We start from the raw sequence: 26,875 nt of genomic DNA on the forward strand, positions 1-26,875 counted from the left end.
CCTCCAATGCATAGGTCACTCTGGAGGTGGAGGGAGTGGCCTTCTTTGGTCGCGTCTCGGGCGTTAGATAGGCTTTCACCCGGGGTTTCTCCAAGACAGGAGACATGTCTTGTAATTGCCTACCAACCTCCCTCCTTTCTCTATTAGCCGAATTCATTGTTGCTTTTATCTTTTCTATTATTTCCTCAATTCTTTTTCCTGTTTTATCCTCTAATACTACTACGACATTAGAGAGGGTATTTTCCACCCCAGTTATGGTTACCCCTAGCCATATGGCTATTATTTCACAAGCTTTTTTATTCCCTCCTAATTCTTTTGGGAATGTGTGTTGACAGTTAAGATCTATCACCATGCGAGTCTCTTGCCTTCCTATCCTTTTTAACTGATCCAACAATACATTCTGTCTCCTTGGTTGAAGGCAGACGTAGCCTGATATCATATTACTGTTTTGCGGGAGATATCCCCTTATTCCTAATTTCTCCCATTCTCCAGCTATTGCTTCTCCAGCTCTAATTTCAGCCTCTTGATGCTCATGATGAGCTGTTGTATTCCTGTAATGTTCCTTATCTTCCTGTTTTATTTTTGTCACCGAGCCTGTTTCATAGTCCCTTACCCAGGTGACATATGAGTATCCCCGTGGCATTTCAAATTTTGCAGTGGTGCTGTTTATTACTTTTATCTGGCCATTATCTGTTGTTAGCCTTAGTTCCTCTTTTTCTGGCAGACTACTTCTTTTCTCTACTGTCATCATTAATTCTTTCTGAGGTGGTGGAGAGTGTGGTGTTTGAAGAATTTCATAGTCCTCATCCTCCTCTTCTGTAGTTATTTCTACTGGACTGTTATTTAATCTTCTGGGAAGGGGAAGGCTTCCCGAGCTTCTATAAGCGTTAATTGTCTTTTCTCTTTCTTCCGCCTCCTTTTCCTGCTTTTTTATAATCTGATCATAATGTTTCAATTTGTCCCTTGTGTAAGTTAACTCCTGCTTATATTGATCAACATATTCCTGGAAGGATTGTTTCTGTAACTCTAAATCGAGCTTTCTTTTCTCCTCAGCTGCTCTGTTTGCTATTTCTCCTTTTCTTATTTGTATTTCCTTTTCAGTCAACTCTCGGTGGTGTTCTTCCTGATTCCTTTCGTCCTTTTCTCGCCTTTCCTTTTCTGCCTTATCGCATCTCAACTTTAATTCTTCCAGTTTGTTTGCAAGGAATATCTCTCTTTCTCTGCTCTCATCATTGCTTGGGCCTGCCTTATCTCTATACTGATGATAGGCTGCTGCGGCTCTTTCTTCTAACCACATCTTGTGTGTTTCGTCTGTTTCCTGCCAACCCTCAGCATTCTCTCCGAAAGCCTCTAGTCCCTCGTACTCTTCCTCTTCTTTTTCTGAACTGCTTTCTTCACCATCAGTGATCATTATGTACTTGTCACTTAAGCCTCTCTCTCCATCCTCTACCATGGCATCCATTATGCACTCATCTGTGGAGCAAGGAGCTGAAGGGGAGAGAGGCATTATTTGTGTCATTATGCCTTGATACAGCGACGTTCCCGTCTGGGGTCCCTCATACGGGGGTGGTTTGGACAGTTTAATCTTGTCCTTGTTACCATCTCTTTTCACCGTTTTAGGCCTTACACTCCTTTCGGCCGATTTTGATCTTGGTCGTGTCTTCGTCAGTACCTTTAACCCTTCTATTTTATAGCTGAGGTCATCCGCGAGTATTCTTGCTATTTTTGTATGGTGTGTAGACAAGACGGTGTTTGTGTCTTGAAATTTCTCTCTGGTTTGCAGGACCCATATAACTCGGCGTCCTGTCCCTCTTTTTATCCATTTCTTCATTGCTTGATATATCATTATTCTAGCCATATTGTCAGGATATCCGAATAGCCCGTCTCCCCACGTGGTGGTTACCACCGTTCTTGTTTCCACCGCGTCGAAGACAGTTGCCAGAGTTTCCTCTAACTCATCCCAACTCAATTTTGGTTCTCTGTCGTAAAAACGGGAATAGTACCCATTAACTATTGACACTACCCCATCATTCCTTATTTCATCTTTTTCTATCCTCACTTCGTATGCCGACCTCCTAGGATATTGTCCTGTCCTGGCATCCCTTTGGCTTCTATCCTTATTGACTGATTTAGGCCATCTCCCTGCTACCCATCGTGCTACTCCACCACCATCTTCCCCACGGGGGTTCCTGGGATTTAATATAGTACATCTAGGTCCTGATATTTCTGCCACCAATGAGTCTCCCAGGTTTGCTTTCACTGTTGTGATCACTTCATCGAATTCCACGGCTTCAATCTCTCTATTAGGTACTCTAGTGCCGGTGGAGCCTACTGACATTCCTCCTGTCGACATTCTTCGAGCAGGGGTAAAATAGGAAGGTAACTCTAGTCCCTCCATCATTGTTTTATCTTACGTTCGTGTCACTGTGTTCCCGTAAGCGGAGACTGAGGTATCTCCTTGAGAGAGGTGCTCCAATAGCTTTTTCCCCTCTTATTTTTCACGCGCGTTGAATAGGCTTACCTTAACCTGATTCTTCTAATAAAAGACACCTTTCCAATTTCGTGTGCGAGGTGTTAGACCTTACACCTCTAATCTCTCTCTCTTTTTCTTTGCACACTTCCAGTCAGGGTGATCAGGCCTGACAGAGTGACAAATACTAAAGAGTTTGAGGCTTCTCCACTACTTTTGTACTGAGTTATCCTTTATTCCTCATAGAGCGATAGCCAATCTATTCACTCTCTTCCCACCGACTAGTGTGGTAGGGCAATGAGACTCTCTTCATATATCTCTTTATTAGGGACACTCCGTAGGTTCTTTAATTAGACTCGGTACTCGTTTTCTTTTCCCGGACTAAAAAGTTTACTTAGTCGAGCCCCACGTTGGGCGCCATGTCTTTAGCCCGCGGGACGTTATAACGGTAGGGGTTCTAAAACTGTTTTACTCTAACAAGAATTCCCCCTCTACCTGGTCACCGGTGCTGGCTGCCTATTCTCTATTAACGTTGTCTAATAAAGAAAAGGACTATATGCACTTCCTCCTATTGGAAGTCGAGAAGTCTCACTCTAGTTTTGTGTGGGATTGACCTTAGGACCCATCCAATATGGGTCGAAGCTGGAAACAACTCTTTTTTACAACAGCATGAGGTAGCCCACCCTGGGCACCCTTGTGTGGTGGATGCCAAGGGCGGACGCACTTACCAAAGGCCTAGAGGTGTGTCTCCCAACCAAGTGCCGTCTCAGATGTGGATGTGTGAAGGCGGTTGATTTAATCAAGTAGGCTTCTTAATAGTTGATGGTTTTTTATTATAGGTTTACAAAAATCAAAAGTCAATTAAAAGTTTCAAAGTATCAAAGTCTTAAACTATCAGCCGATAGAAAAGAAAAGGATCTTCATGAGCAACTAGAATGCTCTTTGTAAGAGAAGACCCTGAACACAGAAAATACAGCTGTTTATATAGCCCTAAGCATGGCGTGATAATAATGTCATATTCATGTTCCAACCACTTCAAGCAAAAGTACAAAAGGTCATACATAGGTCAAGGCCCAGATGGCATAACAGATTTTTATATGGTATTCAGCTTTTTCCACCAAGGGTGGTTTCCACACTGGTTCTTCATCGTTATCTATGGTTAACACATGCTACATCACTAGGCGTTGGTTTCCTGTTATGCATCCTGTTATGCTCTAAGTGAGTTGCAGGCTTCCTGTTATTCTCTAAGTGTGACTTATCACACCTCGAGGTGTTAACTCTATTTTTCTGTGGAAAACATGTGGTTATCTTTCGGTCATGACCTCTCAAAAATGCAGCAAACAAGTGTGACATGTCAGAACAGGCAAATAGCTATAATGGTTAAATAAGCATTTCTTTTGCAAGTTGATGAATGAATGATTAGTACACACCATACAACAAAAACAGATTTATTTTTTTTTACTGACTACAATGCTCCTTCGTAATCTATCAAAAACACTCACTACCAACAGTATTCAGGTCAAATATCTGATAAAACGCTTCACACGAGTTCACTTTGACTTTATTTAAAGGGGACATAACATGGTTTTAAATCCTTCCTTTTTACATATAAATCACACAGTTGTGGTCTATATAAAGCAGAACTGCACTGCTTGGGTCTGAATTCCTCATTATTATAGCTCCACCCCTTTTCTGATGTGCTTCTAAGAGCAACTCGTTTTGGTGCTGTCTCTTTAAATGCAAATGAGGCACTTCAGACCCCGCCCCCTCTCCAGGTTCAACTCAGCCATTTTTGTAGTTTGATAGAAGAGATACGGCTATGTAGCGGTGCAGAAAATGTTTATTCACACGTTATTTACAAAATGTCAACAACGTTAGACTTGTCCATCCAGCCTTACATGTTCCAGCCAGAGTCTGACCCAGTGGAGCGAGATGAAAATGAAGATGATGAACCTGCAGAACCCTAACAAGTGAGCTAACACAAGCACCGAGCTAACGCTAGCGCCAAGCTAACGTCACGAAATGCATTTTAATACAGTCTTTTCAAAGACAAAAACGGCAAAATGAAATGACTAATGAAAACTTTAGACTTAAATTAAATCACGTAGGCCATATCATCAAGGATCTAAAACGAGCACACAGCGCTAACATATGAAGACGGTGCAACTGCTAATGCTAACAAAACAATGACAGGGACGTCTTATCATCACATTTTTTAGCGTTATTTACAGCTTACCGAAGTGCTCTGTTCATCGTCTCCAAAGATAGAAGGAATTGAACCCTCAATCAGACAAAGTCTTTCTGTTAATCCTTCTTTATACTGGTGGAGGTTGATGAAGCAGTCATCCTTGAAGTGCTGCACGCACACAAAAATGATCTTACCCACAGATGTGGGTACATTTCTGTGAAAAATAAAACTCAACCAGGCACTTTGAAAAGGTTCTGATGCTGGGAGACGGTGTAATGAAGCGTGTGGGTTACTACATCCAACAACCAAACATTTTGACTTATTCTCTCGTAACTTCAGCATCCTTGAGCTTGGACTACAAAATAAAAGCGAGAAATAAAAATGGCGGATTGCTCGAAGTGTTGGGCCTGGAGTCGATGTCCTAATTTGGCAGTTCCGCTGCAAATACTGTGACGTTATTGTTCAAAAAACGTAATAGAGAATAGAAAAATCGAAACAGATTGAAAAATATGACCAAAGCAGAATATAAAGATATCAACGGAGCACCTGAAGAGATTAATTTGAACTTTTCTGTGCTTCTAAACAATCTAAATATACATCAAAATGCATTTAAGGGCTAAAAAAGTGGATTTAGCATGATATGTCCCCTTTAATACAAAAATACAAAGACGTTTTACTTTAGGAACGACACGTCTGGGATCTTTCCCACCGTCTGAAACAGAAACAGTTGCTACTTTAGACATCAGCACATTTAAACCATGACGTAGATTGTTTAGAGTCGTGTCACCTTTAACTGAGTGAAGATATGTGCTGCTTTGTTCAAGTCCCACTTGTTGTCCTGCAAACACCTGCAACACACAGACAGTGTTTACCAGTGAGCTGTGACATTCATCCTAGTCTGGTAGACGTCATTAGGAGAGGACACCTACTTCAGGGACCATTCCAGGTTCATGTCTGACTTCAGGGAGAAGGTGCTGAGCATCTCCTGCTGTGGGGCAGTGAGGGTGGGCACTGGGCTGGAGGAAGGGGGCGGGGCACAAAAGCTCTGCTGATCTGCTCCGTTGTAGCCATTCTGATGAAGAGCTGGTCGTTGATGATGCACAAACTGTTCAAGTATGAACGAGGACCACAGGGTTCAAAGGTTAGAGACTTTCTATGGTGTTAATATTACAGTAATGTAGGTCACACCAAGGCTGTGTCCCTATAGTCCCTCCTATCTCCTTTCCTATCCACTGTCCTTTAACACCTGGAAGTGTTTAAGTGGTGGTTGTGATAAAAGAGCGTTTTCTGAGGAAAGGAGGCGTGGCCGTAGGATTATTACATCACCTAGTGGAAGTGCGTCTGATCGTCAAAACAAACGTGATCACCTTTTCCTAACTCCTCTCCTAACACCTTTCCTTAACGCCATGACATCTTCCACAGGGTTAAGGAAAAGTGGATAGGAAAGGAGATAGGAGGGACTATTCAAACACAGCCTAAGCCTTAGTTCATCTTTAGTTTGACTGTGAGCAGGGTTGGGGTCAACTACATTATTCAGTTACAATTACATCTTCAATTACAATGACAGTAACATTTTATCCAATTACAATTATTTTTTTATCCTCTGAAAGTCAGTTACAATTACATTCTCAATTACTAAAGTCCAATTACAATTAATCACAATTACTGATCCTGAAATAAATAACCTAATAAAAGTTAACACTAATACACTAAATATCTATCATCTCATTTATTTCCTATATATTACAAATAAGCTTCCTAATCAATGAAAATATAGGTTTTAATATTTTTAAAATGATAAAATGTGTGAAAGCTTGATATGAAACATATTGTTAACTACATATGTATAGAGCTGTACATATAGAACTGTAACATGGTTTACCAGTTTAGCCTTAAATTATAATTGACAATTTTTATAAAATTTTCATGGCAATTACAATTAATTAGTCAATTATCTGAACTCAATTACAATCTAATTACGATAATGACAGCAACAGAGTTAAAAAAAATGACAATTATAATTATGCTATAATTGTAATTAATGATCAATTAAGCAATTATAATTATATTGTTGCTACAATACAAACAGATGTTGGTTTGATATATTTGTTAAAGTTGTTCGTTATTATTATCATTATTATTATTATTGATATGAGAAATAAATATGGTAATAACTGGAATATTTTGAGATTATATTATTTAATATTTACTACCACACAAAAGTAATAAAAAGTGGTATCGTTGAGTATCGATACTGATTTACGAGTAATGAGTATGGGTTTAAATGTGAAAGGTGCCCATCCCCAGTAATCTCTACAAGGGGAGTGGTGGCCTAGTGGTTAAGGATGCTGGGCTTGTAATCGGAGTGGTTGGCGGTTCAAGCCTCAGCTGGGCCATCACTGTGGGTTGTTGAGCAAGTCCCTTAACCCCGAACTGCTCCCCAGGCGCCGCAAAAATGGCTGCCCACTGGATGGGTTAAATGCAGAGGACAAATTCCATGTATGTAACAACATTACATGACCAATTAAAACCCTGATTTAATAATTTAATAACAATGGTTGTTGTGTAAAAGCGTTAATGTTTATCATTTTATTTTATGGACAAATAAATATACATTAGGTAAATATAGGAATACACAGAAAGCACATGTGGTGAAGCAGTATTTACTGTTTGTTCATTCCAGTCATACTAGTGGAGGCAAGCATTATCTGAAGCTACAGCTGATAATGAGCACTTTGGTTTTACGTGTGTAACCTACCCAGAATCCACTGCTGGAACTATGATGAAAACCTTGTAGATTCTTTAGATTTATCATCTACAACAACTGAAAAAGCCAGGAAAGCGTTAGTGAGAATAGATGAGTTGCAGTGGATCTTCTTAAAACCATGACGACTAAGATACTGACCTTCTTTGAAGACTCCGCCCACTGTGAATGACAGCAGCGTATTCTGTGAAAACAAAGCAGTTTGGCTGAGAGTGAACAACATAAATGATGTAACTCAGTGTGTGGCAGATCAGACGTGAACTCACTGTGTAGGCGTTTACGTCCACGGTGAAAGAGATGATGTCATGCTGGGTTTATGGCAGCTCGTTGAGGAACGTCACCACATTCAGTCGTGTGTGCTTCAGCAGATGGAAACGCATCACTAGGGCAGTTAAAAAACAAGACAAACATCAGGTGGGCTCCATCATTACTAGGGTTGGGTATCGGTTACTACTCACTACTTTTTCAACACTTCTGGTGCTTAATCATTATTTTAAACTAACTTCAAAATCTCAAAATGCCCTTTTATTTCCAGAGTCAAATTTAACACATTTAACTAAACAAATAAACTATTATTAGATCAAATTCACATCAGCGTTTCCCACACATTCATTTATTTATGGAGGATAATGTCACGCACCTTCTTTCAGGCCATGTTTTGTGTATGTGCTACGGTTAGAAATGAGGTCATTGATCAATGATCTGAGCAGCGACAACAACGTCATGTGTATCAAGTAATGTGTGACACCGACATCTTTGTTCTTATTGGGCCCAGTTACTAGCGTTTCCATGGGAACTGGTCCCATACTTGTTCCAGGTTTCGGTACCCAACCCTAATCATTACAAGTCATACGTTGACTTCAGGAGAACTTACTGGAGTCTTTGGTCCTCTTCAGGTTTCTACTGTCTTTGAAATATTCTCTCAGAACGCTCCTGAAAAACAAAGACATCAGCAGCACTCAATTAATATGTGTGTGTGTGTGTGTGTGTACATGCTTGTTTTGTTTACTCAGCATGTTAAAAGGGACAGTCCTAGAGCGGTTTCTCTGTCATACCAGAGACTTCAGTCCGTTTCAGGGTGATGGTGTGTGCGCCCCACCTCCGCTGTGCACCTGTGAATACAGACTATAAGCAACAGCATGTTTTACGATGCAACAGTCAGGATATATGTGTTAGCTCCTAATGCTAATGGAGGTGTGGTCTGCCTCTGCAGCTTCATTGTTAACTCTCTCGTAGTCGACAGCTGCTGTTCAGGGACTAAATTAAATGGTTGAGCTCACATTTACACCAGTGCTCGGTCGGAATCGCATTTTTAAAAGTGGAGTCATGACGCTCTTGTGCGTACAACGTTATGTTCAGGTCCTGCATGAAAATAACCAACTCTTCCACTCCCACAGTCACAAGGCTGCGTTTAGGTCACAAAACACGGAACCGTTTGATTTTACGTGAATCTGTATCAGGTCGTACCAAAGGAATTTGGACGTTACCTAAAAAACAAAAACAACCTGAATTCATATGATCGGATCAATAATCCTTTTTTTTTTAAACTCACTGATCGGCCCAAAAATCCTGATCACATAAAGCCTAATGACGTGTGAAGTGATAAAACCATCAACCCCCTTCATTCATGTGTTAGTGCACTGTTAGACCCTGTGATTTAACACAACCACACACAAAGCACTTTTCTCCATTTGGACATTGTTGGGTCTTCCTTGGTTTACAAGTTCTCCATCAACTGTGGGAAAATTCAGTCATTCATTAGGAACAAAAACACACAACAGCAGGTTTGACGCACGTTGGTTGCATGTTGTGGGAAACTCGGATATAAGATGCTGGATTGGCAGAAACTGCCTTCGATAACAAATCATCAAAACATCCAATTTGGATCAAATCTTTTTCAATCTGCGTCTGTTTTAATGAACTATGGAAACATTAGCTTCTTGGATGCAGAGCGCTCAGTCAACTATTTTTAGGAATCATAAAAAAACAAGTTCCCAGAACTACATCTGGTAAACAGACTACATTCATATATTCAGGATTTTAACAGTAAAATGACAATGACATCTTTCGTTGTTACAGTAAATCTACTGAGCTCACGTGTAAACATCTCTAACAACCCAGAATAGAAAACTGACCTGACGTATGAAGATGGGCCTTTGAAAAGGTCACAGAGAGGGTTTCTGACCAGCCACAGCTCCACCAGTTTCAGCCCCTTCAACTTGTCCAGCTCATGTTCACTTTTCAGCTGAGGAACAAACAGGAAGCCGGTAGGCGTCAACACATGAACCTTCAACACTACTACACAAACATGACAATGAAAGCCTTGGAGCTGCCAGTCTCACGTCGTTGTGTGAAAGGTTCAGGGCCTTCAGATGAGGCACTTTGGTCACAAGCTCGCTGAGTTCATCCAGTCTCTGGATGCAGTTGTGACTGAGGTTCAAACTTGTCGACTGCAAAGAAAACATTGATTTCATTAGGTCTGGACTTCACTTTGATGATCTAACTTTTAAAGTATCCACAGTATATGAAGATACACAGATTGTTGCTGATTGTCGTACGACCGTTACCTGAGGAATGTTTTCTTCAATGATCTTAATGACGGCCTCCATGTTTGTTTTCCTGTTTAAAACCACTTTGATATCCTGGGATAAAAGTTTCAACATTCACGTCCACTCATGAAACAACACAATTCTGAAGATCTTAAATATTTAAACCACATTTTAAGTAATAATAATAATAATAATACATTATGAAACCAACTGTAATCAATGAATAATAATTCTAACCACAAAAATGTAAACTGTATATAAAAGTATCACCTGGTGCTTCCAGCCTGTTAACCCAGTAACACAAACCATTTAGATTGTGTTTTAAAAAGCAGTGATTGATAAATACTTCCACTATATAAAACAACACATTCACAATCCAAGGTGTTTCCTTTGAGATGTCAAAGGAAGTGGTCAACATTGTGAATAATCTAATGCAAAAGATGTGGTGTGGTTACCTGTGTCTGTGTGAATACTGTTCAGATCCAAAGCTTGTTGTGATCCATCAAAACGTTTAGACATGCATTGCTAGAAAAGAGATTAAAAAAACATCTTTAAAACAGTTTAAAAACATTCTTTTAAATCAGGGATGATCATAGTTAACTATTTAACCATTAACAGACAACAACTTTGACCAATTAATGCTAACATATTACTTTCTGCAAGTCCTAAAAAATAAGATGTACTATTGTATGTATTATTTTACATGATATTAACATCCTCTCAACTTTAAACATGGTGGGCTTCACTACCCCCATACTTAGCGTTTTCTGGGGCAAACCCTGGGTCAGGACCCAAAAGTGGGTCATGGACAGCTGATCAAAATAAATAATTAAATAAATAAATAAGTTAATGTCTCTCATGTTGGACTTGTCTTTTATTTTGAAAGAAACTTTTCTTTCGATAGGCATGCTGTGAAAACATATAGATTTATATTTTTAAAAATATTATACATGTGTGTTGTTGACAGATACTTTTAAAAGACTAAATTTGGTTGGTTGAGTTCTAAAAAAAAGTGGGTTGTGATTTAATAACTGTGGCAAAATGTGGGTCACAGGGTGAGAACAGTTGAGAACCTGGTTTACAGGATTATAGATGAAATGACTATTAATTACAGTATTGGTTATTTACAAACTTTAAATAAAATAATAATAAAATAAAAAATAATAAACTGTATCTTTGTTAATATTTCTTCTGTAGTACATAGAGGTATTTATTTTCAGGGTACTACAGTTATTATTTTTAAGTTATTACTAATTATTGACATTAATACTGGATATTAATGAAAACATAAATCAGATAAAGTAACTGTATTAACTATATTTGCTGTAGTAAATAGAGAGCCCTAATAAAGACTGTCCACAGGGTTATTGGTGTTATTGTTGACGCTTCCTTTGGGGGTGTGACTTTGTAGACGGTCCCTGCCCACTCCTTAGCTCATTAACATAAAGTGTGTTTTTCTGTAGTTTGTTCTCTGTGTTCCACTGAGTACACACAGGTTGTTCCACCTTTACATCGTCACATATTGATAGAGAAATGTGAGTGTGAATGAAGTGGGTCACCAGTTAAACTAGTCTCCAGTGTGTGTGTAACAGCGGATGAATGTGGTGAGTGAGTGAGTGAATGAATGGAAACACACGGAGTGTTCTAACCTCTTCCTTCACAGAGCACACATCTGAAAACTCCTCCGTTTCTTCTTCTCCGCTTTTCTCCATCTTTGGAGCAAACATTCCGTCCCACACATGGTCGGGATGACGAAGCTCCTCCAGCACAGCTTTCCTCCTGCAGCCTTCATCATCATCATCATCATCACTGTCCGTCTTACTCATACTCAGCTTCACTTCCCTCCATAATATTTGTTCCTTTTCCTCTTCTTCTTCTAGTTTAACGGTAGTCATCATCCAGCTCTGTCCGTCCTCCATTTCACTGCTTTGTTCCTGACTCTAGCTGGTTGCCAGATACAACCGACGATTCCCCGCATGAAATATGTTGAATATCCACAGAAATGCCCCAAAAAACATCCGTTCATCATCCAAATAAAACATAAATATCACCTTTAACCAACGTTAAACTGTTTGATCACTAAGTTAGTTATTTTATAATCTCACAATCAGCGGGACAATACTTAACCTGGCAACCACTCATCTGTTGCACTGACGTCACAATAAACTTTTTTTTAAATAAACTTTTAAAAACAAACCAGTCAGAATAAATGTGTTTAATGGTGATTTAAGAGTGAATAAAGTAGTTACAGCCTGAAGGATTTGGTCTGTGGATGATTTAATGGATTTCAGAGGAAATTTGTTGAGTATAAATTAATTTATGAATAAATTATTAGTTTGTTCTCTGAAACAATATTGTAGATAAATATTGTACAAGCAGTGAAAATAGTCACTGTAGATCACATTAAATCTACAGTTGCTTTTACCTTATTTTTTAAAAGAATATGTTTTATTACTTATTTTTTAAGGAAAGTAAATTATTTAAACAAGCATTGAACCATAATCCTTTTCTTCTTCCTTTGAAAATAAATTGTTTTAAAAGTTATTCCCTCTGATTTCAGTAAAAATATTCTAATGATATATTTATGTTCGCTGAAGACTCAAGAAACTCTTTAAATAATATCTACACATGTAATGATTTCATACATTAAATGTTTAACATTAAGTAACTGTTGGTTTTGTGATATTTATATTTATAGTAAGACAATTGAGTTTTTTTTTTTGTACATATAAATACAAAAATATGTTATGGATTTCATTACAGGATTATATTATGGGTCTGGATTCTGGTTTTCAGATTAAGTTTGAAATATAAGGAAAAAAGTTAAGTTTTTTTTTTTAGTAAAACACAAATGTAGATATTTAAAAATGAAGCTGTTATTACATTTTCTAAATAAGTTGAAAATATTTATGAACTATGTAAAATATGTCTGTTCTAAACCTTTTGTTAAATTAATTATTTTAGTTTTAAGTTTAGTTTTTTTCTGTTTATTTCATGATTGTCGATGTTGTGTGTTTTCTTTTGATCAGTCTGTACAGTCTACATTCATATACAAATATCACACCAATCCACTTATCCAAGCAGCAGCAATAATAATAATAATAATAATAATAATAATAATAATAATAATTACAGGGTACATTACAACTTTGAACAATCTAATAGCTCTTCTAATGTTTGTAATGTTTTCAATGACTTCAATACATTTTTAAGATCAATTTTAAAAGCTTTAACATTTGGGATATTTTTAAATATCTACATTTATGTATCAAATGTTTTCCAAATATCATCAAATTGCTACATATAAATTCCACATCCTGGTCCTTCAAAATAAAACTAATGTAACCAAATGCTAATCAAAGCCAGGTATCACAGTGTGTGTGAGCAGCCAATCATCAACTCTTTCCTAAAACCTCTTCACCATAGAACAGGAAAAAAAGACGTGTTGTTGACTTTCATTATTAGTTTGACTAAACATGGAGCTGTAATCATCCATATTAAACCTAATCATTAAAAATATATTTACATGTATAAACATCATTCATTGTTTTAAAATTAATCTATTTCATTTTAGGAAATGATAAATATTTGTCCTAATTTTGATAATATCTGTTTTCTAAAAGTTTGAAGATAATATTTGTATCTTTACCTGAAGATGAAAACATTGTTTAATAAATAACAGTGTCTAAAAAACAATAACTACCAATGAACAGTTTATTGATCTTTGTGGATACTGATGAATACTGTAATATTCCTTTAATGAAATGAATCAAGGCAATAGGAATAGCCCTGACTACTAATGAATGTTGTTTCTGAGAACATTTATCTTTAAAATCACAATGATTGTAAATATTACCATTGTCATCCATTAAATGTATTATTGTCCCTTTTCAATCCAATCTTTAAAGAATAAAGTTTTCCTCTTGTATAAAATACAGCTGTTATTCCAGATTGTAGCTTTATGTGGACTGAAGTGGTGCTTCTAAAGCATTTTATAATATAATAACACCTGCATATGATCATGTGATCACTTAAAGGATGAAAATCACAAGATGTTTGAATGTTTATACATGATGATCTTTTTAATGACGTCCTTTCTGTTGCAGACAAGGAGAGCTGAGGTAAAGGTAGCACTGCCTTGGGCCACAGTGTTTTAAGTGGGAGCCTCTGTCATCATCAACATCTGTGACAAACATCTACAACATGAGACATGTCCCCAGATAAATGATGGACAATTGTTCATATGAAATATTGATTAGGTTATAGCATTAAGAGGACACAGTTCAGGGAGAGCTGCTGGTATGGAGGTGATGACATCATTCTGAAGGTAGAAATCAACGTTAAAACAGGACAAAGTCATATTAAAAAAGCATCATGTCACTAAAATCTCACTCTTATCATTTTCTGAAACTTGGCAGCCTGTGAATACTGGTGGAATTATTTAATAAATATCATTCTGGATGATCAAACCTCCATGGAGGTTCAGAGAGGGATTTGAAACTGAAGGAGCCACTGGGAGAATGTAGAAAGTTCTTCTGATCTAGACCTCATCATTTCCTCGTCTCCACAGACAACAGACAGAATAAAGCTCAGTCAGCATTAGACGATGTGATGTAAACTTTCACTGTCATTTATTGAAGTGTATATAATGATTATTTAATATTCTGTAAACCCTGAGTTTTTTTCTTTCTTTTTAATTTCTAGATGTTTCTCATTGTTTCAATGAATGACAGATTTTAAGAAGGTAGACATGAGATTTTTCAAGGACAGATTGTAATAAGACATGATAAAGGGGAGTGACTTCAGTCTTCAAGTATTTGTTATAAAGAAATAAATTTAAACCTTATGAACAATAACAACTTATTTATTTACTATATTATATTTTGCCGTTACAAAGTAGATTCACGAAAACATTGAGTACTTTGTGTATGTTGAGGTCAGTCCAAATGTCCTCTTTTTTAAAAGTCAAAATATGCTAACTGCTCCAGTTCTCTCTCAGGATGGACTTTCAGGACTTCTGTTACTTCTTCACAGACGTGGTGGTTTGTCGCCTGGTGGAAAAACTCAGCTGTGGCTGCGCCGTCACTGGAAAGAAACCCAGTGCTTTGGAGAGTGGACTCCAGCTCCCAGAGACCCTGGAGCAGCTCCAGGGGCCACCCGTCACATGACCTGTGCACTCAGTGTGGATAATAAAAACAAACCAACACCTGTGGGAACACAGCAGCGAGGGAACAGGAAGGAAGCTCGACTCAGAGAGAGTCAACTGGGAGGAGCTAAACTGGTTAAAACTTACAAATTAGAGCAGCCAAAACAGACAGAAAAAGTGGTAAAAATGTTTCAAAGTGTTAATATTGGAACAAATGGTTTAAACTGGCAAATGATGGGCATGACAAATCATGAATGTGGCTAAATTGAAGAAGAAAAATAAGCATTAAAAAATATAAGCAAAAATGGGCTCAAATTGTTTAGAAAATATTCTGGCGACCACTTCCCAGTGTCTCGGTTGAGAACCCCTGGTATCTCAAGGGTCTTTCTGGTTTTTTTTTAAGTTGGTACATTTAGCATCTCCTGTGGTTCTCATCAGGAACTGCTGCACTAAGGAGACTTGGTAAGTTTAACTCTCAAATACGGTACTTTTTTGATTCCACTCTGCATTGTCTGCTCTTTCTTTATATTTGTCACCTTGCTCTGACATCTTCAGGATGTGCTTCTCACACAGGAAGTTCTCCAGCCTCTGGTCCTGGTGATGGAAGTACCAGTCGTCCACTACGTCCTCGTACTGCTCCAGCATGGTCTCACACTGAACACACACCCACAACTGCATTAGTAAACACATGTTATTTAAGACACTAAACTATTACCTATTATGAATGACTCTTGTGTTGATTTAACTTTTAACAAAAACAAATAAATGTCGTCTAAAAGTTTTAAATGATCAGGTCCACCTGTTTCTTCATGTCGGTGACCTCTGCAGACGGTTGGTCCCACAGCTCGTACGGCATTCCCAGGTCCACTTTCACTTATTACCCACCAGGTTTTTTAGTGTGGTCATGGTCTGACTGGTTCCCTGTAGTCACACCAACAAAACACTGACTTCCTGCTTGGGTCACGTGATCAGCTTTAAAGGGATCGTCCACTTTTTTTTTTTTACAAGCTCGGTCTAAAATGATTGAAATGTACTATTAGAAGATCTATACCAAACAAAACTTATTATAATGCACCATATTTATTTTACTAACTTTTAAAAATGGGACTATTTTACCATTTAAGAACCTGTGTTCCACCATCTTGAAATCAGGTGATTGATGATGTCACACGGCCCCACTGCCTGTAAACATCCTATTGGAGTGAAGCATTCAGCCTGCTTTTTAGATCCTTTAGCAGCTTTTTCAAAAAATGCCAACTCATGCTGCTTTTTGTTTCTCTAAATCAGGGGTCACCAACATGAGGAGCCCACATGGACCATAAGAAAATAAAAAACCCATAATTAAACAAAAATGGATGAAAAAAAAAAGAAAGATACAATTAAAAGGAAGATATAAGTTGTACTGTGAGGAAACAAAATAAATACCAATAAAAAAGAAAACTATAATTAAACAAAAATCTATGTTTAAAATAATGAGTAAAATACAATTAAAAGGTAGATATAAGTTGTAGTGACATGGATTATTCTGACTTCTCCTTTTTAATTATTCATGTCATATAAAGATGTATGAGAACAGCATTAATGTCACTATATTTACCCTCAGAGATCAATGGTTTACTGAATCTGATCAGGTTTATTGATTAAGTTTTGATCAACTTAATTTAAATTAACCTCATTTAAATGATCCTGATGACATCATTCCAGACCGTAATGATTAAACAAAAATAAATGTGCAAACATCACGTGTAAGAAGTGTTTTTTCACCACTAGGGGTCAGAATATTTTACAGTATCAGAAGTTCTCAATAATCTGTGATGTTTCATACTCTACAATCACTGGTATTGATGATCTCGTCCACAACAACAGAACAACTTTATCTAGATGTTCTGTAGCTCTGATGAGATGTTTAAACACTGAGCAGGTGAAGCTGATTAAAGCTGAGTCATGTTTTCACAGAGCACAGTAGCACTACAAACAAACGGAGCTTTATAGACACATTAAAGTTAAACAGGCACTGGTGTCTCTGATTTAGGAGTCAGTGATGATTTGTGTAGTTTTTTACCAGGTTAGACGGTGTTTGAAACAGACAAGGATGAGAGTGAGAAGAACATTTCCACATAAATAAACATCCTTTCCCTCACGGCAGGGCCAGATTAACACCGCTGTACCCTGGGCAACAATATTCAAGGGCCCCATCATCACGACCCCAGGATTACTATAATATGGCAAAAGAATAAATAAATTCCAGTAATATACATACATTTACTCACTACACCAATGTCTAACTGTCATCATGTGCATTATGACGTACAGATGTGCAAATGCTCATAGAAATACAAATGTACCTGTTGAGAGATATGCTCTCATTTCTGTTATTATTATTATGCCCCTGAATATTTGTGTCTAATGTTGTCATTGGCGGCCGCTGTGGACGCGCTGGTCATGTGACGTGCAATCAGGAGATGACATGCATGTGTGTGTGAATAAATGAGGTGATCCCGTAGGTGCCGATGTTCACCGGAAACTGCAAAACGTGTGCTGTGTTATGTCACGTTAAACGCTGTGTAGAAGTGACTCTTCTAACAGGTTATGGGCCCAGATCCATAACGAACAGTTTGATGAACCTGCCGGGTGAAGGTCGCAACGTTCACTGTGTGCACCTGAGCGGCGAGTTGGAGTAATCAGCCTTCAACATGAGTAAAAGAGACAGAGACGCGGTGCCGAGCAGCCGCTGGGCGAGACTCGTTTTTGATGGTGACGAGAAAAAATATGAGCTATGGGAGACTAAGTTTTTGGGCCACCTTTGTCTGCAAGGATTAAAGGACACTATTTTAAAGGATGCCGCTCCAGATGATGACGAGGATGACGAGAAAAATGCAGAGGCCTACGCGGAGCTCATTCAGTTTCTGGATGATAAGAGCCTGTCGTTGGTGATGCGCGATGCCGGGAACGACGGACGTGAGGCGCTAAAGATTCTCTGGCAATACTATGCTGGTACAGGCAAGCCCAGAGTTATTAACTTATACATCGAGTTGACCTCACTGCAAAAGTCACCCATTGAGAATGTCACTGAATATGTAATCAGAGCAGAGACTGCGATTACTGCTTTGAGAAGCGCAGGAGAGACGCTCAGTGACGGACTATTGATCGCAATGGTTTTGAAAGGGCTGCCAGAGACATTTAAGCCATTTGCCATACATGTGTCTCAGAGTGACGATAAAATGACTTTTGCTGCATTTAAGACAAAGCTCCGAAGTTATGAGGATGTTGAAAACATGCGCGCAACTGCATCAGATGATAATGTCATGAAGGCAGGAGCGCAGTTTGGCACAAGGCGTGCGCCCGAGGGAGCAAAGTACAGTGGCAATACAGACATTGTGCGTTACAAATGCGGTAGCAGAGGTCACATAGCCAGAGCCTGTCTGCGCAAACAGTGGTGCAACCATTGCAAAAGTAACACACACAACAATGCTAGCTGCAGACGGACAAGGCAGCGGGATAACACACGGAGAGCGTCCGAGGAGACGGAAGCGGAATACGCATTCCAAGTGAACGACGCGGTGGTGCGGGTGCCGGATAACAAGAGGAAAGGTCTGATGGTGGATGCGGGTGCAACGTCACATATCATCACAGACATCGCAAAGTTCAAGCGTTTTGACGGCAGATTCCAGGCCGGGACGCACAGCGTTGAGTTGGCTGACGGTTCCAGGAGTAACGGAGTCGCCAAGAGCAGAGGTGACGCGGAGGTGTGGCTACTCGACAGCGAGGGACGGCGTTTCCGAACGACGCTCAGGAACGCCCTGTACATCCCATCATATCCCCAGGATATCTTCTCGGTGAAAGCTTCCACCTCCAGCGGAGCCACAGTGATCTTCAGTGAGAAGAAGAATGTTCTACTTCATAAAGACGGTACAAAATTCCCCATACACGTACACAACAAACTTTACTATCTCCACACATCAGAAAATGACTGCAATGACTACTGTAAGAAAAGCCTTGATTTACAGAGTTGGCATGAAATTCTAGGCCATTGCAATTATGGAGATATAATGAAGTTAAGAGATGTTGTAAATGGGATGGACATTAGGAATGAAGGAAGTAAACCTGCCCCACAGTGTGAAGTATGTACTCAGGGGAAGTTTGTTCAATCTAGAAGCAGAGAGCCAGATATGAGGGCTAAAGCACCTCTGGACATGGTGCACACGGACTTAGCTGGTCCTATAGATCCAGTGTCCAAAGATGGTCACAGGTATGCACTATCCTTCACAGATGACTTCTCGAGTGCAGTGTTTGTATACTTTTTGAAGAATAAAAGTGACACAGTGCGAGCTACTGAGAAGTTTATAGCTGATACAGCCCCTTATGGCAAAATAAAATGCATGAGATCTGACAATGGCACGGAGTACACAGGAAGAGAGTACCAAGCATTAATGAGCAGAAGTGGTATTAGGCATGAAACCTCAGCCCCATATTCTCCACACCAAAATGGTACTGCTGAACGCAACTGGAGAACTTTATTTGAAATGGCCAGGTGTATGCTCATAGAGAGTGGACTGCCAAAGATGTTATGGACCTATGCTGTCCAGACAGCTGCTGTGGTGAGGAATAGGTGCTTTAACAACCGCACTAAACAGACTCCTTACTACATGTTAAAGGGCAGACAGCCAAATATTGCCAGAATGCAGAAATTTGGACAGGTCTGTTATGCTTACAAGCATTACAAAGCAAAGTTGGACTCTAGATGTGAGAAAGGCATTTTTGTAGGATATGACAAAAATAGTCCTGCCTACATGGTGTACTATCCCAGCAGAAACAAAATACAAAAACATAGACTTGTGGAATTTGTATCTAGAGTAAACAGTGAAAAGCTGGATGCTGAGGATGATGATTTTGTGATCCAAAATAAAAGCCAATCTGTGAAAACCCCACCAGTTAGCATAGAAATAACTGAAGACCAAGAAGTTTTTACACAAAGTGAGACAGAAGAGGGTGAGACTAAATCAGTGAAAGTTGAAAGTGAGGAGACAGTTGAAAATAAAGAAGACAGATCTGCAGAAAGGCGATATCCTGATAGGGAGAGAAAAAAGCCAGAATATTATGGTGACTATGTTTGTGGTTTTGAAGACGACATAACCAACATTGACTATTGTTACAGACTAATATGTAATGTGCCTCAAACATATAAAGAGGCAGTGACCTCAGTGAAAGCCAAAGAATGGGCTGATGCTATGGAGGAGGAAATGCAGTCATTAAAAGACAATGTGACATATACCCTAACCACTCTACCTGAGGGCAAAGATGTAGTGGGGGGTAAATGGGTCTATGCAATGAAAAAGAATAATGACGGATCAGACAAATTCAAAGCCCGATATGTCGCCAAAGGTTTCAGTCAAAAGAGAGGTGTGAACTATGAAGAGACTTTCTCTCCTACAGCGAGCATGACCAGTATCAGGGTGTTGGCACAGAAAGCAGCACAGGACAATCTGATTGTCCACCAGATGGATGTAAAGACAGCCTATTTACATGCGCCAATCGAATGTGAGCTCTACATTGAACAGCCTGAGGGTTATGAAATCAAATCTAGGGAAGGTGACAAACTAGTGTGTAAACTGGAGAAATCCCTGTATGGACTAAAACAGTCGGGGCGCAACTGGAACAAAATGTTGCATGATTATTTATGTGAAATGCAGTTTGCACAAAATCCAGCTGATCATTGTGTGTATAGCAAAGTTACTGACGAAGAAAAAATTCACATAATCATATGGGTAGATGATTTGATTATTGCCGCCAGTAATAATGATATATTGAAACGTGTAAAAGAAATGCTTAAGTCCAAATTTAGAATGAAAGACCTAGGTAAACAGACACATTTTCTCGGTATTGACTTTGAGCAAACTGCTGATTGTGTCAAAATGTCGCAATGCAAATATGTACAGAAAATTCTGGAGAGATTTGACATGATAAACTGTAAGTCTAGAGCTACCCCTTGTGAACAAAAACTTGACTACAGTGATGATGCTGAACTAATGGATGATGTGAAGAAATACAGAGAAGTAGTTGGGAGCTTAATATACTTGGCAACCTGTACAAGGCCAGACCTGAGCTTTGTAGTAAGCAAACTGTCTCAGTATTTTTCTAGACCAACTACTGAACAATGGACGACGGTCAAGCATGCTTTAAGGTATTTAAAAGGTACTCAAAACAAAGAACTTTGTTTTAGAAAATGCAAAGATAAGACCATAATCCATGCTTACAGTGATGCTAATTGGGCCGCTGATGTTAGTGATCGAAAAAGCACCACAGGTTACTGTATCAGTTTAAACAGAAATGGTCCATTAGTCTCATGGAAAACCAAACGACAGCCGACAGTCGCACTATCCACCTGTGAGGCAGAGTATATGGCTTTAGCTGCAACTATGCAAGAGTGCCTGTATTTGAAACAGCTGTTGAACTGTTTTGATGGTGAAAAATACAGGTGCATTATCTATGAGGACAATCAGGGAGCTATAGCCTTAGCTAAAAACCCTGTACACAGACAGCGATGTAAACATGTGGATATTAAATATCACTTTGTAAGATCTATGTTGAATGGTGACCAGATGAACTTGGAGTACTGTCCAACCAATGAAATGGTTGCAGATGTCCTAACTAAATCAGCTACAAAGCTGAAGCTAATGACATTTGAGTTGTTTATGTTTGGTATATGAACTATTACAGTGTGAGCGCCTAATCATGTATGAAAAAAAAAAAAGAGAAATGATTTTCTAAATGTGAGCAAGTGGGGGTGTTGAGATATGCTCTCATTTCTGTTATTATTATTATGCCCCTGAATATTTGTGTTTAATGTTGTCATTGGCGGCCGCTGTGGACACGTTGGTCATGTGACGTGCAATCAGGAGATGACATGCATGTGTGTGTGAATAAATGAGGTGATCCCGTAGGTGCGGATGTTCACCGGAAACTGCAAAACGTGTGCTGTGTTATGTCACGTTAAACGCTGTGTAGAAGTGACTCTTCTAACAGTACCACTATGTCATCTATCAAAGCCCCTCACTCACATATGATGCTATGAAAATAAAACACATCAGCATCAGTTTAATCTGGCAAAACATAAACATCTGGAAACCTGACAATTTCTCTCAAAGAAATGCTGATCTGGCAAAATACACTGGAGTGAAAAAATGACCTATATTCAGTTTATGCTTCTTTATATGTTCTGTGTTTCTGATCTCCTTCTCCTTTTTTAGTTTCTGTTTAGTGCTCCCACTGAGCTGCCTCTACATGTTTGTACTTTTTAGTTGTGTAGATCAGTGGTTCCCAGACTTTTAGTGCCCATGGTACACCAACGAACAAGTATAAATCTGTAGCCACACCTATTGTGTAAAATAGCCTTTATAACATGTGTTATCACTCATATCATGTACAATATCTGTAAATATGCATAATTATTTATGAAAGCCAAATAAAAAAACAATAATTAAACAAATATGGTTTGGTTAGGCATAGATCTTCTAATAATTACATTTCAAAGGTTTTAGGCCAAACTTGTAAAACCAGTGGAGGATTGTTTAAAGGTAACAATGAGGCGGTGGACTGACCTTGGCGTAGCGTAGACTTCCAGGCCTCTATGCGTGAACGCTGTACTGCAGGATGCGTTCACAGATGTTGTCCACGGCCTCAGTCAAACGGGTCTCCCTAAACATCAACACACAGATCATCAACTACCCACGATGCAATGCTTTAAAATCCTAAGCATTCTAAAGCTATTTAAGGATAATTATGGTTGATGAGTGTGTTGTTCTTACAACGTGTACTATTTAATATTGCGTCTACTCTTGCCCGTGTCCAGCACCTCCCCCAACTCCAGCACCTCCTTGGACCGACCTGTCCTCTCCAGCGCCTCCTGCATCTCCACCGTCAAGAACTTACACACTAGAGGATGAAGAAGATCCATTAACAGCTGCTCTTTTTTCTTTGAACTTTATTAATAAATAGCTTTATCATTACTGTTCTAAAATAACATTTGTGATTGCAAACTTTATTTTTATGAGATTTGAAGAAAAGCCAAAATGTTTCTTTTTTAAAAGGTTACACTTTATTTCTATTTTTAATTGCCACAATAAGGGCATTCTGCAACTGCACCAAACTTGCCATATTTTAACCTATTCTCATCACTATTTCTTGCCATATTTTTTGCTCCTTTTAGTGCATTTTTTGCTACATTTCTGTCACTTCTCCAACAAATTTTTATTACCTTTTCTGCACATTTTTTCCACGCTGAAGACATTTTCAGCACTTACAGTATAAACCCTTTCCACCACTTTTTCCACCTAATGTTGCATATGTTGACCCACTATTGTCACTTTTAACTTCTTTTCACCATATTTCATACTTATTTTGCCATTTTAACCACATTCACCATTTGTCATGCCTATTATTTGCCAGTTTAAACTCATTGTTCCAATATTGACAAATGAGTCATGTATTATTTATTTTTTTTTAACCACTTTTTCCGTCCGTTTTTGGTCACTTTAATTTGCAACCCCTCCCCCCCTCTTTTTCCCCTTCTTTTCTTTTTTTCTTTTACTTTTCTCTAATTTGCAACTTTTAACAATTTTCTGTGTTTTTTTAAAATCCCATTTTACCACCTTTTCCACCGTTTTGTGGTCACTTTTTAATGCATTTTTATTTCTGATTAAAACAAGGATTTAAATTTTTAAGATGCGAATAATAATAGAACTTCCTGGATAACACTGGATATTATTTAAATAAATAAATGTGGTTATCACAGACTCATTCATTTTACAATTAATAACAAGAAGAAGAAAAAAAGAAGTATTATATTTACTATCAACATCTTAGTGGCAGATACCATAGCACACCTTCAGAGGTGAGTGCATTCCCTGTTGCTTTATCAGTATAAATAGATTTTTATCATTCTGTTTGGATATGATTATTACACATGTTATAAACACGTAATGACTCATTACTCTGTGTTGATACACAGTAGTAGAGCCTGATTAAAATAATCCTACCTTCACATTTGTTGATAAGTCTATCTCCTTCCTCCACACTGACTCCACTATAAAGACCAAACAGCTGTAAAACCATAAAAAGCTTCATTATTTCATCCTAAACTCTGGGTGACGTCAGGAAGGTCTGGAAGACAACGGCCACATCGGCATGATCGGAGCATGCGCAGTGAAACGTTACAGGCATGGCTAGTCGAGCATCGATCAGAACAGGGAGCGAGAGAGGATGTTCAACAGGATTTAACTTAAACTTACACATATAAAACACACATACCGGTACATATCTACGCTTATACTTGTTTTTGAGTTGTTTACTATTCCCCGTTTTACTTTTGTTGTTCTTTTAGCTTTTGATGGTGTATTTATTGTTTTTTCCCCTCATTTTGTTGTTTTTTGATTTATTTATTTTTTTGTGTTTTACATTACTTTCATTGTCTTGTTCTCCAAAAGTTTTTATTTGGCATTGTTTTTGGGTTATGTATTTTTAACCCTAACCCAGGCAGGTATCTGAGGGTATGATGTACTTAAATCCTCTCTTTATGGTCATGAACACGCTGCATGATAACTTTACAGAGAGAGCACACACGGAGAACATCTACACCCGGACTGACCGGAAACACTACATTACCCACACGTAAACAACCCGGTTATGCCGCCACCTCCCACAATGCAACACCTCTCTTAAAGAGACAGGCCGTGCCTGTAACACCTGTCATTAACTCCAGGTTTGATGTTATATTTTCAGTAATTATATTAATATTTTATAAATATATGATAATAATGGAATATTATTGCTGTCATTTTATTTGTTTTTACTCCGTTTTTCATCAGGAATTGAGGCCATTTTTGTTTTCACATAATTTTAATATTATTTAGGTGTTTATTTTAATGTTTTAGTGTTTTGTTAGTCTAACTCATTAATTTAATAAGTGTTTTTAGTTTAATTAATTAAAAATCTTTTAACTATCTATGCTTTTGCTATTCCAGGCCACACGAGGGCGCCAGAGCCCATTGCATTATTTTATTAAGTTTTAAAAAGTCTTTAAAGGTACACCACTCATAGGTCGCCAGTCCACCTCAGGGTTAACACACAAAGACACACATTCTTACATTCAATTTAAAGATTAAAACAGTTTTTTTTTTTGTAATGTTTTTTCATCCCCATGGAGAAATTCAGTTTTCCATACATGAACAAAAAGAAACAGAGGAAAAATAAATCTTGTATTATCTGTTCCTAATAACAACTTAAAAATGAAATCAATTAGATTCCACAACATTCCACCTTAACTCATCACCAGGTCACAAATCATAACAAAAACACCATCATTTCTCTTACAGTTCTACAGTTATATTCATGTGTTTCCAATTTTTTTTCATAACCTCTCAGAATTTTGTCTTTGTACATTTTCTTAAATTTGTAAAAACTTATACAACGTTTAAATTCCACAGTTTAACTCCATAAACAGACAGATTTCTGTTTTAATGATGTCCATACAAACATATTCCAGAAGTTATATTTTCTTCTATGGCAAACGTCATGTGCAACATTGTCTAGAAATTTGTTTTTTGTTTAGCTTTCCACATAATAATCAGAATTTCTAATTCGACAAGATCCTTAAATTTAAGTAGTTTATTATCAATAAATATATGATTGGTGTGCTCTCTGTAACCTTTCTTACTGATGATTCTAATGTGGTAATGATATATGTGTTACACCAGACTTCAGTACAATAACTGAAATATGAGAGAATCATCAAGGAATAAATCCTACTCAACAAGCTGCAATCAAACACATCTCTAACTTTATATAAAATGACAATACTTTTGCTGACCTTTCTTTGTACATAATCAATATGAGCTTTCCAATTTAATTTTTCATCTAAAACAACACAGTGAAACTTAACTTCCTTGACTTTTAAAGGAAAAACGTAATGAACCCAACCCTACAATTTATGCACCATGGAAAAGATTACAGTCAGACTATGGTCGAAGTTAGGAAAATATGGGAGCCAATTTAGCCAAAAATGTAATGGCCCTATATCACTGTAAACCCAAATAAGTTACTAGAACTCAAAAAATTTGAGCAATCGATTACCTCAATTTTTATTTTTTTTAAAAATTGATTAACTTCAAAGTCAAAATTTTCCAGAACTTAAAAGGTTGGATGACTGTCTACTTGTACTTTTTGATAATAGTTAAATTAAAGTGCTGTATGGATGAAGTTGAACGTTCGGGCTTACAGCGTAGACTCTTCTATTTAGATGTGTGTTATTTATTTATTCATTATTTTTGCTTGATGTACTGTATGATTTTTTTTTGTGTGTTTACTTTTATTAATCTAATTTATTTGTATCTGTCCTGTCTTTATGTGCGGTGAAATGATGAAGATGAAGCAACAATTAAATGTAAAAAACAAACCCCTATTTTATGTAATTAAACATTTTAAAGAAGTTACCACACACACACGCGCACGCACACACGTTAGTTTGGGTGTGGCCTCAGCTCCGCGGGCCCTGTACAGGGTTAACCTGGAACTGCACCTTTTTGTTCTGTTTAGCTGACTCGTCAGGTCCAACTTTCAGTTCTTACTTTGTCAATCGTTACCTTGTCTTTCTTTGTTTTTTTGTTAGTTTTGGGACATGGGATTTAGGGCTTTGTTGATAGCTCCTTTTTCCTCAGGAAACAGTGGAAACCCAGCAATCCTGGCACTGCATAAATAAAAACCT

At 38.0% G+C, this 26,875-nt stretch overlaps 1 protein-coding gene and 1 pseudogene across 5 annotated transcripts; both read right to left on the reverse strand.

Moving 5' to 3' along the window:
• Nucleotides 1-5,283: 5,283 nt before the first annotated feature.
• On the reverse strand, nt 5,284-11,681 carry LOC114459863 (nuclear RNA export factor 1-like). 5 transcript variants are annotated; one of them, XR_003673495.1, is made up of 13 exons: nt 11,621-11,664; nt 10,427-10,496; nt 9,990-10,064; nt 9,765-9,872; nt 9,558-9,667; nt 8,478-8,547; nt 8,297-8,355; nt 7,689-7,804; nt 7,564-7,606; nt 7,417-7,482; nt 5,588-5,763; nt 5,446-5,506; nt 5,284-5,370 (listed from the first exon to the last, which is right to left on the reverse strand). XR_003673495.1 is itself a non-coding variant. In XM_028442010.1 (7 exons), exons 4-7 carry the CDS (start codon nt 7,471-7,473, stop codon nt 5,332-5,334), a joined length of 333 nt encoding a protein of 110 aa, XP_028297811.1. In that variant the 5' UTR covers nt 7,474-7,482; nt 7,564-7,606; nt 7,689-7,804; nt 8,297-8,355; the 3' UTR covers nt 5,284-5,331. The 5 variants fall into 5 exon arrangements, 1 of the variants encoding a protein (XP_028297811.1); XR_003673494.1 differs by lacking the exon at nt 9,990-10,064 and having other exon boundaries at nt 8,478-8,534; nt 11,621-11,680; XR_003673493.1 differs by lacking the exon at nt 9,990-10,064 and having other exon boundaries at nt 11,621-11,680.
• A 2,703-nt stretch (nt 11,682-14,384) lies between these two features.
• Nucleotides 14,385-24,240, reverse strand: LOC114459864 (protein canopy 4-like; annotated as a pseudogene).
• Between the last annotated feature and the right edge of the window lie 2,635 nt (nt 24,241-26,875).

The sequence above is a fragment of the Gouania willdenowi genome, unplaced genomic scaffold, assembly GCF_900634775.1.
Source record: "Gouania willdenowi unplaced genomic scaffold, fGouWil2.1 scaffold_365_arrow_ctg1, whole genome shotgun sequence".
Taxonomy (NCBI): Eukaryota; Metazoa; Chordata; class Actinopteri; order Blenniiformes; family Gobiesocidae; genus Gouania; species Gouania willdenowi.